At 34.5% G+C, this 12,797-nt stretch overlaps 1 protein-coding gene across 3 annotated transcripts in view; it reads right to left on the bottom strand.

Annotated features, from left to right (window-relative positions):
- Positions 1-12,797, bottom strand: part of LOC131573468 (liprin-alpha-2-like) — a 281,397-nt gene that overhangs the window by 126,399 nt on the left and 142,201 nt on the right. The window contains exon 3 of one of the 3 annotated variants that reach the window (XM_058827455.1): positions 9,916-9,978. The exons of the other annotated variants lie outside the window; for them this stretch is intronic. Within the exon in view, the coding sequence (XP_058683438.1) occupies positions 9,916-9,978 (63 nt within the window). The remainder of the gene's footprint in view (positions 1-9,915; positions 9,979-12,797) is intronic. 3 annotated transcript variants of the gene reach the window in all.

Genomic DNA, 12,797 nt, shown 5'->3' with positions numbered 1-12,797 from the left:
TGGCCCCCTCACTGCGTTAGGAGCTCCCCAGTTTTTTGCCATAACATTGCCCCTTCCCTTGCCTTTCTTGTCCTGATCTTGGGCAAATGCTTCTGCTCAGGCCAAATAAGTTCATTTATACAATCAGAATACTTCATCTGCTCTGTTTACAGCTGGAGAGTTCATGGTAACATGAGCTGTGACAGGGATAGTATAAAGACCTCATCCTTAGTTTCCTCTTTAGAGTGGAGAATGAACTCACAGTTTGCTAGAGGCCAGTTCTTCAGAAAAATGTAATTTTCCATAGAACTCTGTATAAACCTTTCCTGCTCCTCAGACATACTAATAAATGAATAACCACAAAAACATCACAATTTTTGTCGTGGGAATTCAAGGCAAGGCCATGAAGAGGAGAGAATCACATGCCTCCAGGGATAATTTGGAGTATTTTGGACTAGCTAAGAAATACAAATACAATTCACTTGTCTACAGTTACTAAAAGGGAATTATGCCACAAGATAGTTCCTGAAAACCTGTCTCCTTACCCCTTAGGGCACATTTTCTTTGCAGAGGCAACTAAATCTATTAAATGAAGAAAGCACCCCTAAGTGCATGTCACCTGAACAGCTGATCCTGGAGCTGGAGTTAAATGAGATCTTCAAACTCTTCCATTTGAAAAAGTTTGGTGTTGTCCTCAAAGGCATGTCAGAACAGGAAAATTAACAGGGATGCTGCACTACTTTTGGGCAGGAGGTCACGAGACCAGACTGACAGACTATGTCACCGAGATCAAATCTCAATTCAGAAATACTAAACAGATTCTGACCTCTTCATCCTAATTTTACCTTTCACCTACTTTTACCAGTTTCATTTGGATTTGGATTCTGAGTTAAAAGAGATGTAAATGTGTGAGAAAGAAAAATGAGGAAAGATTACCAGGTGACTGCAGAGACTCGTGACAGACTTTCCAGCTACATTCCAAGTAATTTATGATAAACTCTTGTTGTTTTAAACAGCCAGGCAGGTAATCACATATTGATTAATTGGATCTAATAGCAAAACATACAAATTGAAAAACTGCATCTTCTCAATTATAGTTATCAATCAAAATCGATTCCTTTCCAAGATAAATACTGATGTTTACTTAATATTTTAAAATAAATTGAGTTGAAGGGGTTAGTTCTCTATCTATCTTGATCTGCTCCAAGAGAAATATCAGACATTGTTTATGGAACAAATCAAAATACATTATGAAATTGGAGGATGATATTTAAAGAAGAAAACTATTTCAAATGTTACAGTTCCTAATAAGGCTTCAGTAACGATATTTTCTAGAAAAAAGGTCAAAAATCCTTCTGAAACTAAATAGAAATGTAAAAATCCTTGTGCATGACTGCAAGAAGAATTAGACCATTGTAAGCTTAAGCTAATAACATTCAATTAATTTTCTAATTATTTTACTTTATCAAAAAAAAAGGGTCTAAAAGAGTCAGGGTGAAATTTCATCTGATGAAAATGAGCAAAATATATTAAAATCAATACTAAATTACTTACATAATTCACCAGAAAAATTAGACCATTTTAGAGCTACTTCTCTCACTTCTGAAAGGCAGTAAGACTTTTTGGCAATGTGCACAAGCTATTTTTATTTCTTTAATTATTTTGCAAAGTGGAAACAGTTCTGCTTCTATGCTTATAATCTTGTCCCACTTTTGCTTCCCTTCTCTCTCTCCCTAGCAGGGATCATGCCCTTTAAGGGGAGATATGGAATAGTCTCATGACAAGAAGTTATCAAGGACTTATGTGAGGAAAACAGCCTCCCAGCAAATACTCTGCATCTAAATCTAAGCTGGCATCCATACTTTGAAGTATCTTAACTGATTCAGTTCTTCAAAACTGATCTGTCTGTTGCTCAAGTGCAGTATTAGCTGAATCCATAAACCATGGCAAAATTAAAATAGTGGTTTTGATCCTCACCTGGAGAATGTGGTCATGGAGAGGACAGAAGAAATGAAATAAGGCTATGTCTTCAAAGGTATTTTTCAAATTAGTATTTAAAAAACACAAGAGACACTAATTACTTTATGCAAAATTTCTTATGATTTCTTACTATCCAGTTTTCAGAATTATATTAGTAGTACTCTGAAACCAGAAATTTAGACAGTGGCATACTGATCCTAAGAAGTTTTTAAAACTAAGATCTGAGAAAGATTTATTTTTCCATTTGAATAAAGTCTGCAATATGTCCAATTGCAAACATAATAAAGCTAAGAAGTAGCTGTATGTGCATCGAAATGAAGAAGTCATGGTAGTAAAATTTATGCATTATTTTTCTGAAGAATAACCTATTCATATAATGAAATATATATTTAAGAGAGAGAAAGTTTAACAGATCACAGGATGCCTTGCTAGAAGTATCTTCACTAGCCTTCTTTCTGCTCACTTGTCCCAAAACATTTATTTTTTTCTTTCTGTTTCACTATTTAATATTTATCTTATTTCAAATCATCTGTCTCTTCACATTTGTCTCATATAATTATGACTTCCCCCACATAAAATACAAGACGGAGTAGTGAAATAAGAAGACAGTTGATACTAATAATTTGATATTGTTTGGTATATAAACTGTGTATCTGAAGGATAGAGCTATACAGATCAAAAAATATATTTTATGTAATAAATACAATAATTAGATATAAGAAACATCAGACAAAAATAACTGATGGATGATGAACTTTCCTGAAGTTTTTTTCAGGTTTTTTTGTTTGTTTGGTTTGGGTTGTGGTTTTTTTTGTTTGTTTTTCATTTTGGGCTTGTTTTATTTACTTTGATTAAAAGGTATCTAAAATTTAATCAGAAAAGAAGAAAGTTGCAAAATTCATTGTATCACTACCTAGATAACTTTTACTAGGCTTACTACATATGAATGAAAAAACAATGGTGCAATTCAAAGGTCAGGGGAAATTCAAAATCTACAGAAAGATCATATTCCCAATTCTGTTTTTTTGCAAACAGAAACTACTTCACATTATAGCAGCATGAATATAAATGTACCATTGGAAGGAGAGTTTCTCTTAATTTCTTTTAATGGGTTGTCATTAATACTCAAAGAAAATAACTATGTTGTGTTTTAGATACACTGTCTAGAGTTCTCATGGTATAGATTTTTTCCCAGGCATTTCCTTTGGGAAATTGAAATCAAGTTTAATCCTTGCATTAATATTATATACCACCATTATTGTATAAAGCATTTGTGCATTTTCAAGCCAGTCACTTCCTTGAGGCACCAAGGAAACTCAGGACACAATCTTTGGTGCAAGCTTTTTCCTCTGGTCTGTCACTTGCAATATCAGTATGTTTTCCAATTACTTCTAACTCCAGTCCGCTGTAAGCATGAAACTAGTGCTTAAGTAATACTGACCTTTGAAATAATTCCTTTTCTTTCTCAGGGCATGTTTGTTTCTCATTCTAGAAGACAACTATTAGCAATTTAATAAACCAGAACTATTGGCTGGGGAAACAATTACAACAAAATTTCCATCTCACCACTCAAAATGTAATATATTGCTATATGCAATTACAGTAAAAGAGCTATATTAGAAGAGTGTAGAAGTATTATTTAAATGCCAGTACCAGGATTACTGTTGTCTAGAGGCTGAGCTCTTACCAAGTTGATTGGTTGAATCAGCAGTTAGGACCTTTCTCTTAAAATATTTAATTAAGTACAGTGTATAGCTTGGTGCGACACTGATTATTTCACTGACTTGGAACTTAACCGAAAGTCTAAGGAGTTCATAAGTATATTTGGTAACACAACCTCTATAAATTCCCAAAGTGGAATGAATCATTTTCTCATCAACATGTTAGATATGCCTGATACACAGCATCAAATCTGGGCTAATCTGAAATGTCCAGACCACGTGACAGGTGCCACCTGTTATACCATCATTCATAGTTTCGTCTGCTGGAACTCAAGATACCTTAGGAAGGGGCACATCTCTCCCACTTTAAGCTTCTCTGAGACATCATTCCAATAAAACTTCACATTTCCATGAAAAGATCAGTTTTCAATTTGGAGAACTGTGCCACTAAAAATTCCTTCTCCACTCTTACTTCTCCTCCATCTCAGATCATGTTTCTCCCCCACAGCCACCAGCCCCTATTCCCACTGGGGTCTCTGATCCCCCACCTGCTTCCACACTCCATGCTTAATGAATCAGAATTATTTTCCCCCTTCCGGTCCATGGCTGCCCTTTTCAATTTAATTTTTATTCTGGTCCAGGAACTTTTCCCCTGGGAGAGCTTCCTCTGCTTCCCCGTGGTTCCAGGAACAGCATCACAGCAGCAAGAAAGGTTACCAGCTTCACTAAGCAAAAGCTGTACACCATAAACATTGCATATTTCTAAACACAGAAATAATCTGAATCTGAGCTGATTCATTTTTCACACATCCTGGGATGGATGGCATTCTCTTATTTTTTCAAAGGAATCTGCCAACTGCCTTGTGCCAAATGAGTTATTTCCCCGCCATTAACAGCTGATAGCTCCTCTGATAGCTCCTCTGTATACCTCTTCTTCAAGACAAATGTAAATTACAGGACATAGTAAAGGAAAGTATCTAGAAGGATCATTGTTATTTAAAAAATTATTTCCTGTGTATTAGATTTCTGCCATGAGAAGATTTTGTCCACCTGTTTCCTGGGGATAGGGCTAAGCTTTTTCTCAGAAATAATCCAAAGGAAAAATGCTACCAAACCAATGAAAACCCGCTCTTCTCCCCAAAGCATAGTTCTTTCCATTTCCAGATCTCCCTTCTGTGGCTGTGGGGAGCTACAGCCTTTGGCTATAAGTTCCCTGCACAAACTGTGCCTCAGAAGTAGGGTAGGAAACAAAACAAACAAACAAACAAAGAGAAAAATAGTGGCAAGTTCTAGAAGAAAACATAAGATGAAAAAAATGAATTAAAAGGTGTGAAATAACTTAGATATCATCTGAGAATTGTTTCTTGCAAATCCTTGCAAATGCTGCCACAATTCCGAATTCCTGATTTCCATTTTGCAATTTTCAGTCTCTCAAATCAATGCATTGGGCCTGTGTCAGGCCGAATGCCATGGCAAAGAGTTGGAATGCTTGCAAGCATTGCCGGGACAGCAGTGCTGTGCATGTAAGAGCATTACCAGCAGTGTGCTGCCACATGCCTCAAGGCTGAGGACACCCCACTGCTGCCAAGGCGTATGCTTGCCAGTGATCCATGTCCCCAGTTGCAAGGCATTGCTGCTATCTCTTTCTGCCTCCTGAGTTAACACACTTGGCACAGCTGGCCCAGCAGCAGATCTGCCAGCTTGTTGCCTGTCCCGAGATCTGAAGCAGAGGCAAAAATGCTGGGCTGCACAGATTTGAGATTTGCTGGCCCTGTGGTAGGAAAGTGAGAGGTGAGGGCCAAAGACTAGTGTCATGCTGAAAATACACAGCTGCACAGTCACTGAGAAGAAATCAAACATGCTTTTCTTTTTACAAGTTTATTTGTGAATGAAGTAACTCCTGAACACTTTAAACTACGTAGTTTGTGAAAATCTTGAGAAAAGAAACCTCCCTGCAATTTTTTTTTCCTTCCATGGACATAAGTAAGACATCTACATGTCGAGAGGGTCTGAGACTTGAAAGTGTCAGGTGATCACATAAAATGGGTTTCTAGCTTCAAGTGGTAAGTCACTGTTTGGTAAATGCCTGATTTCTGTAAAAGTAGAAAATGAGCTGAAGTAGCTGATCTGAAAGCTCAAGGTGCTTTCACAACAACCTGAGAAAGGTTGGACACCTGTAATTATGTTTTGGCTTCTGACTTTTTTCTTCCTCTCTGTAGCAGTTCTGGAGTACTCTTTCCTCTTGATCTCAGAAATGTTTCCAACAGAGAAAAAAAATTATCTCTGCTTCATAATAAAGCCATTTGGTTTCAATTTAAGGAAAATACATGCTCAGCTTATTCAAATGAACAAATGAAAAAAGCAGGATTTAATCTTTGATTAAAAAAAACTTGAAAGTACAGTTTTGATTTCATATAGGAGGAAAATAAATATGCTGATAATTTAAGGCACCTGTATATTACCAAAGCTTTTACCCTCTGCCCCCTCCTTACTGTTACCCTCCCAAAATACCTTTTGAAATAGTGTGAAGAACTAAGATTGCTGATGAATGAAAACCAGCAATTTTATAAGATGCTGCATAACTGCTGAATTTGACAAAATATAAATAAATTGCTGTTCTCCTACAGACTTCCTGTATAAAATATCTATAGATATGTTCTACATCTTGGCTAAAGCCGTAAAATAATAATAAGAAAAAATGATGTTAAAAACTTAAGCACATTAAGCTTTGTGATTAATAAAAGTGCCTACCTGAAAAAGCAGTCTGAATCAGATGTGCTGGAATTCAAAAGACCTAGCATTTCAGAGTACTTAAACTCTGAAACTGACTAGCTCAAAGAATTTCTGAAGGTATATATCTGTTTAGACAAAACAAACGTGGCTTTTCCATGAAAGAGGAGTGTTATGGATGATGGGTCAAGAACAAAATGCATTGTGTTCGCACTTGACTAAAATGAAATAGTTTTCTTTTCAATTATATGCAGTGAAGTATGTTTTCATTTACTATATAGCTCAATTTTGTTTTACAAAAACACAGATTGGAGTTCTGTTTTGAATGAATAAACACAGCACATTTAATATCTGTCACCATTTTCTTTTGTATTTTGCTGTTTACATATTCACTGTGGACCTTAAAGAGCTGTGAAGAAAAGAAGTACTAGTGCTGCAATTTTGCAGAAGCTCAGGGCCAGGCAGCCACAGCAACTGGATCTGCATACAAAGTGTCCTGTCTATGCACTGCTTCCTGTCACCTTGTAATGGCATTGAGATATCTCAGTATGATAGACTGCCCTAAGTGACCCTACAGCCATCAGTAATGTTCATCCAGCCGCTTTATAATGTGTGTGTACTTTAAGCTTACACTTTCTGATAGTCCTATCAAGCAATGAATGGTGTTTATGAAGTATACAGCAACTGGAGTGGTTGTTTAAAGACCAATCTGTTCAAAAACACAGATAGATAGATAGATAGATAGATAGATAGATAGATAGATAGATAGATAGATAGATAGATAGATAGATAGATAGATAGATAGAATCATGATTTGGTGATTTGGGATATCATGCATGAAAGACGGCAAACCTAGCAGTTAATATCCTACTAAACAATACAGAGGAGAATAATCTGCAAAGCATTTTATTATTGTATATAATATTTCTTCCATTTCTTCCCTCATGCTTCTGCTGCATGAACACTTGGTAATAGTAAAAGATAGAAAAAAGTTTATGTGGAAACAAAGGTAAATTGAAGTCTATAATTATGAAGGTGTACACTTCACAGAGCAACAGCATACAGATTAGAACTTTTAATAAATTCTAATAATTCTAATAATTCTAATAATAATTAGAACTTTTAATAAGTGGGAACCTGTACACAGTTGTACCTTGAAAACCACCATGATATCTGAATTCTCAGTTTTGAATATATAGCAGTTTCTTCCTGAGCTTCATCTTTATTGCAAGCCTTGCAGTGTATTTCCATTAAGCAGAATGACTACTACTACTACTGCATCTACTACTACTACTATACAACCTTTATATCTAAAAACCTGCTTACAGTTTTTATTAATAAGATTAAGAAATGTTACTCAGGCTTAAGAAAGCCTTTTTTAATATTTTAGCATATATGTCTCATGAACAATCTCTTCTATGTTTTCTTTATGGTTTTAGCATTTCAAGCACTACTTCTAGGTGAGTAGTTCTAGAAATATATTTTGGGTCTGAGATTAAGAGCCAGAAAAGCCAAATGAAATGCATTGTACCTTTTTGACTAAGTAACTGAGGTTTATACTTAATTACAACTTAATTATTAATGCCACGTAATTAAAATGGTGAACCAGTGCAATATATACTGATTGAAAATTTTATGGTTTTGAGGCTATCCTCTGTAGTTATCCCTTTTTCAATAGGCAGAAATACAAAGTTGTGCAATTCACAGTAATTAGAAGAAACATTTCAGAAAAATGTAGCACAATAATTGAAAATTTACCATGCATTGAAACAATTTCAGCTGCAGATTTGACAGTCTTAATGCCCACTGTTAAAACTATGGTTCAAACTGGTAATTGGGGGGTTGGCATTGAATGGAATAAAATAAATTATTTACTTGATTTTGTACTTGTAAAGTAGAATTGACTTGCCTTCCTGTCCTCCCTGCGAGATGCTGGGTGAAAGGCTGAGCGCAGATTTCCACTTTTTGCTCTTGCTCAAGTGCATTTGGATGTCACGTAGATGTTGACAAAGATTAAATTCTATCTCTGAACAGGATTCTTTTATAACTAACAGAAATTTTGGTCATTATTAATTATAAATTCAAAAATCCTAGAATAATAAAATGTTTGGGGTTGGAAAGGACCTTAAAGATCATCTAGTTCCAGCCCCCTGCCACAGGCAGCGGTACCTTCCACTAGACCAGATTGCTCAAAGACTCAAAGATCTCAAATGATTTTGAAGTAACAGCATGGACTTCTATAACTATATTGGAAATACTGTGTTTTTCCATGCTCATCATTTCTGCCATGTTATTGTCTTTCTATATTACTAGCTACTGTCTGTCTACATTACTAGCTTCCATTAAAAATGGTACAATTTGCAAACTGGAATACTAAAATTGCACTGGAGAAGTTAAAGTCATGTTGAAAATCCAGAAGAGATTGGAGATTAATCATACACTATGTATTGAGGAAGTGTTTTTCCTTTGCACAGAAACAAGTTTGAAAATTGAATCAAACAGCACAAATCATAGCCAAGAATTTATAATATTGATTTATTCCAGGAATGTATGCAGAAACCCACAATGATTCAGATGGTCAGATGCAGTATCTTCTAAGAATGCAGTGTAAAGAATTTCCTGTGTTCCCTTAAGAGCACAAACTTTCCAGAAAAAAAGACTGGCTTGAGATTATTTTCCCAGATGGGGAGGACAAATTCACTTTTTACCAAAATTAAATCACAGCATTTTCTCTTTTAGATAGTAGTTACTTTAACTGGATTGTGCTTGCTCTTTGATTATTTGTTGTATCTTCAAAGAACTTAAGGGGATGGAAATGTTTATTCAGAATTCCGTCTGCCAGTTCCCCTATAAATATGATCATGTTTAGTTGAAAAATAAATTAGTGAACACATTACATGATAAAAGATAGCTTCTATAAAATTCAGAGCCACATTCTTTTCTCAAGAGTAAATCCCAATTTTCATTAATGTTTTCCCATTAATGTATAATAGTTCAGTTTTGGCCAAATGACTTGCCACTATCTAAATAGTTTTAGTCTAAAAAGACAAATGATTTATTATACTACAAGTGATAATTTGCTTATTTTCTTAACCAGATATATCACTAATTCTATCTTTCATAAGCAAAATAACTCCTCCCTCCTATTTTAAGTCATGGTATACATTTGTCTAAACAAGAAAAATGAAATTACCTTCCTTCCACATTTATTATTGCACATCTTCATATCAAAATGCAATTTAGGACAAGGTTAAATAGAATAAATATAGCCTCTCATTGCTTTCCTCATTTTGTCTATTGCTGTTCTACTGATTTCAACTGACAAGAGCATTGAGCTGGCTGGGAAGCAAGGTAAATGCAGAAAGAACTATGAATATATTATCATCTTTATTTAGAATTTTGATAGGCTGAGACCTCACTTGTAGTACAATATTCATTGACCCTGAAATACACAATGTGAAGTAACCTCAAGATGCACAAGCTTCTGTGGGCAACAAAATATCAAATTCACATAAGGAGGCTTCACATTTAAATTACGCAAAAAACCAAGATATTTTGAACATACATTAGGGCAGGATATGGTCCTTTGAATGTTATTCTCAATGCTCGTACCAGCAGCAACCGTCATCTGCAAAAGGGGGCAACAGAGATTCTGCTGAATGGAACAAAATTCTGTACAGTACTACAGTATATTTAAATTACACCATACTAACAGATGAATGTGATCATTCAAACAAGCTTATCAAAGAGAACACTGATGTGGCTCAACTGAAATTCACATAAAGAAATTGAAAGTATTGTTACATCTCCTGGCTTGTGAAGTACTGAGAACAACCAAATAGTAGATCACTTTGGTGTTCTGCACTGTGTTCACTCAAGTGGTCTCTGAAGCACTGTCAAACAGTCTGATGGCTGTGGAGAAATAATCACAGCTCCATGGCTGACTTGTACCTGAGGTCTCTACATAAAGCAAGAATTTTACCTGTTTGAGGTTTGAAGAAAGCAGTGTCTTCTCCCCCATATTCAAACATCTTATGGAAAAACATCAAAATAAATAAACCTATTATATTATTAGGTCCAATTTACCTATTAAATTGGTAATTATTTCATTCTCAGACTTCCTTCTTGCATCAATCATAAGAGTATAAAAATAGTAGGAAAGAAGCTATGTGCATTAAAAAGTCTGGAAGCCTTCAGCTTCTGAAGAATGTATTTTAGCATTGAATGTTATTTTTCTTCCTTTTTATCACTTTCTAATTTATTTCTGCAGAGCCCAATAAATAACATTTTTCTTTAGACAGACCTTGACTAGTAGACAATCTCACCAGGCAGTATTTCTTCAGATTTCAAAATTTGTTTCAGAAGAAATTAACAGCAGACATTTTCAAAGGTTCCAGATGTAAAAAACCCAGCAGTACTAGACTAAAGCTTTAAACAAATTCTTTCCACTGCTGAGAGCATATGTAACAATACATACAATGTTCATGCTAATTATAGTTGAGCTTAATCATTTCTCAAAGTAAATATTGATCTAAGCTTTATTTCTGTGACTATTTAGTAACTCAATAGAGTAAACCTGGTATTTAAGCAGGCAAAAAATAGGCTATTTTTGGATTCAAGTATTTTTAACATATGGAAAACACACCTTATTGCAAGATATGTTTTACAGTGAATTTACTAATATAATTTGAGGAAGTTAAGCCTGTATATTACAGCTTACTTTTGCAGTAAACAAAAATGTACACATTACCAATATATTTAAAAGCCACAGGCATGTATCCATGTCCATCTATCTTCAAATCACATACTTGCAATAATCCTCTCATTTTGATTTATAACAATTTTTAAATACTTGAAAGACTTTTAAAATTTCAGTTTTTTTAAGAATTATGCAATCATATTTAAAAGAAATTAAATTTTGTATTTTAAGCAAAACTCCCTGTATGCTGACAAGTTCTTAACTTGTTTCTGTCAGTTTCCCCTTCTTTAGATTTACAGCTTTAAATATTTGAAAACATTTTTATAATGCTATTCTCTTTACTTAAAAGATATTTCACTTCATACAGAGCAGCTACTTTTGAAAAGATAATTTCCATGCAAAACAACTTCATGTTAATTCATGTATTATGTTCAGATGTATTTATAACGTCACTGTTGCTCCAGAATTAAGGAAAACACAGTACACATTATATCACCATGGCACTGTTTTAAATAAACAATACTTCAGCACAAGTAAACACACACATTACAAATTTTACTCATTCAGTCTCGTGCATTTCAATTTAATCATGGTTCAATGGTTCATAAATTACATCTGTGTGTATATATATATACATTTTATATATATATATATACAACTACTAAAAAATGTTGAAACAAATGCATCTGGATTAATGTGTAAATAATTCACAAAATTTTGCATATTTTAATTTCCATATGTCTGACATATTATTTTTTCTGATAATTTTGCACTGATGTTTAAAAAGGTAGATCTACTGTATACTTTTGACTGCTGCATCTGAGCTCTATTAACTAATTTATTCTTGCTGTTCATCACTGTTAACCGCAATATTCTCTCAGTAACTTTACCATAATTTTTCAAATTATCTTGTAAACAATTTTCCCCCTCTTTCCCCTTGTAAAACTGCGATGAAAGACCTAGTGACAAAAGCTATAAAATTAATTATGTTAAATTTTAGCAGCTGATGGGGTTAAAGTCCAGTATTTTGACCCTTCAGGCCTACTATTGGAAAATTGACATAGATGGAAATGAGTGGTCCCTGGTACTAGCATGCTGTAAGGCTATTTCCTTTTAGCCATAGTAATTTCCTATCCAACTGGACTTCCATATCCAAAGTGTCAAGTGGAAGAAAAGTGAAAGAAAAATATTCCATTAAAAGTATAAAATCTGTGCATTACTTCTAAAATTGTTTTTCTTCAAACAATGTATGTTGAGGCAAATGCACCACATTGTTGTGAAGATTTTACTGGCAATCATTTGAGGTCCAAAAATCTATGAAAGAGTTATGCATTGTAAGTAGTGCAGCAACTCCCATTCATGCACGTTGATAAAATATTTATTCCATTCAGGAATGCATCTAATGGTATGGCATTGACTTAGTGTTTCGTGCCTTAGTAATTACAACATATTAGAATTAATATTAATGACACTTTCTATTGCACTTTGGGCTTTCTCCTTTAGAAAATATTTAACAGTGGAGAAAATTTAAGTTTATCAGAGGAGAAAATAGGGTTAACAGGGAGACAAAATTCTGGAAATGAATCTCTAGAACATGCATATAGTTTTTCTTGGGGTGAGCACTTTGGCTACTATTTACTGTAAACCACAACCAGGGGGACAGATTCTCAAGCTGTATCCTAATGGTGGACTCAGAAATGTTTCCAGTTTCCTTTTCATGTTTCTTTTGGATTTCCACACGGAAGAGC

This window comes from Poecile atricapillus, chromosome Z, assembly GCF_030490865.1.
Source record: "Poecile atricapillus isolate bPoeAtr1 chromosome Z, bPoeAtr1.hap1, whole genome shotgun sequence".
NCBI lineage: Eukaryota > Metazoa > Chordata > Aves > Passeriformes > Paridae > Poecile > Poecile atricapillus.
Note: the sequence above shows the minus strand (reverse complement) of the source record. Positions and strands in the feature narration are given on the sequence as shown.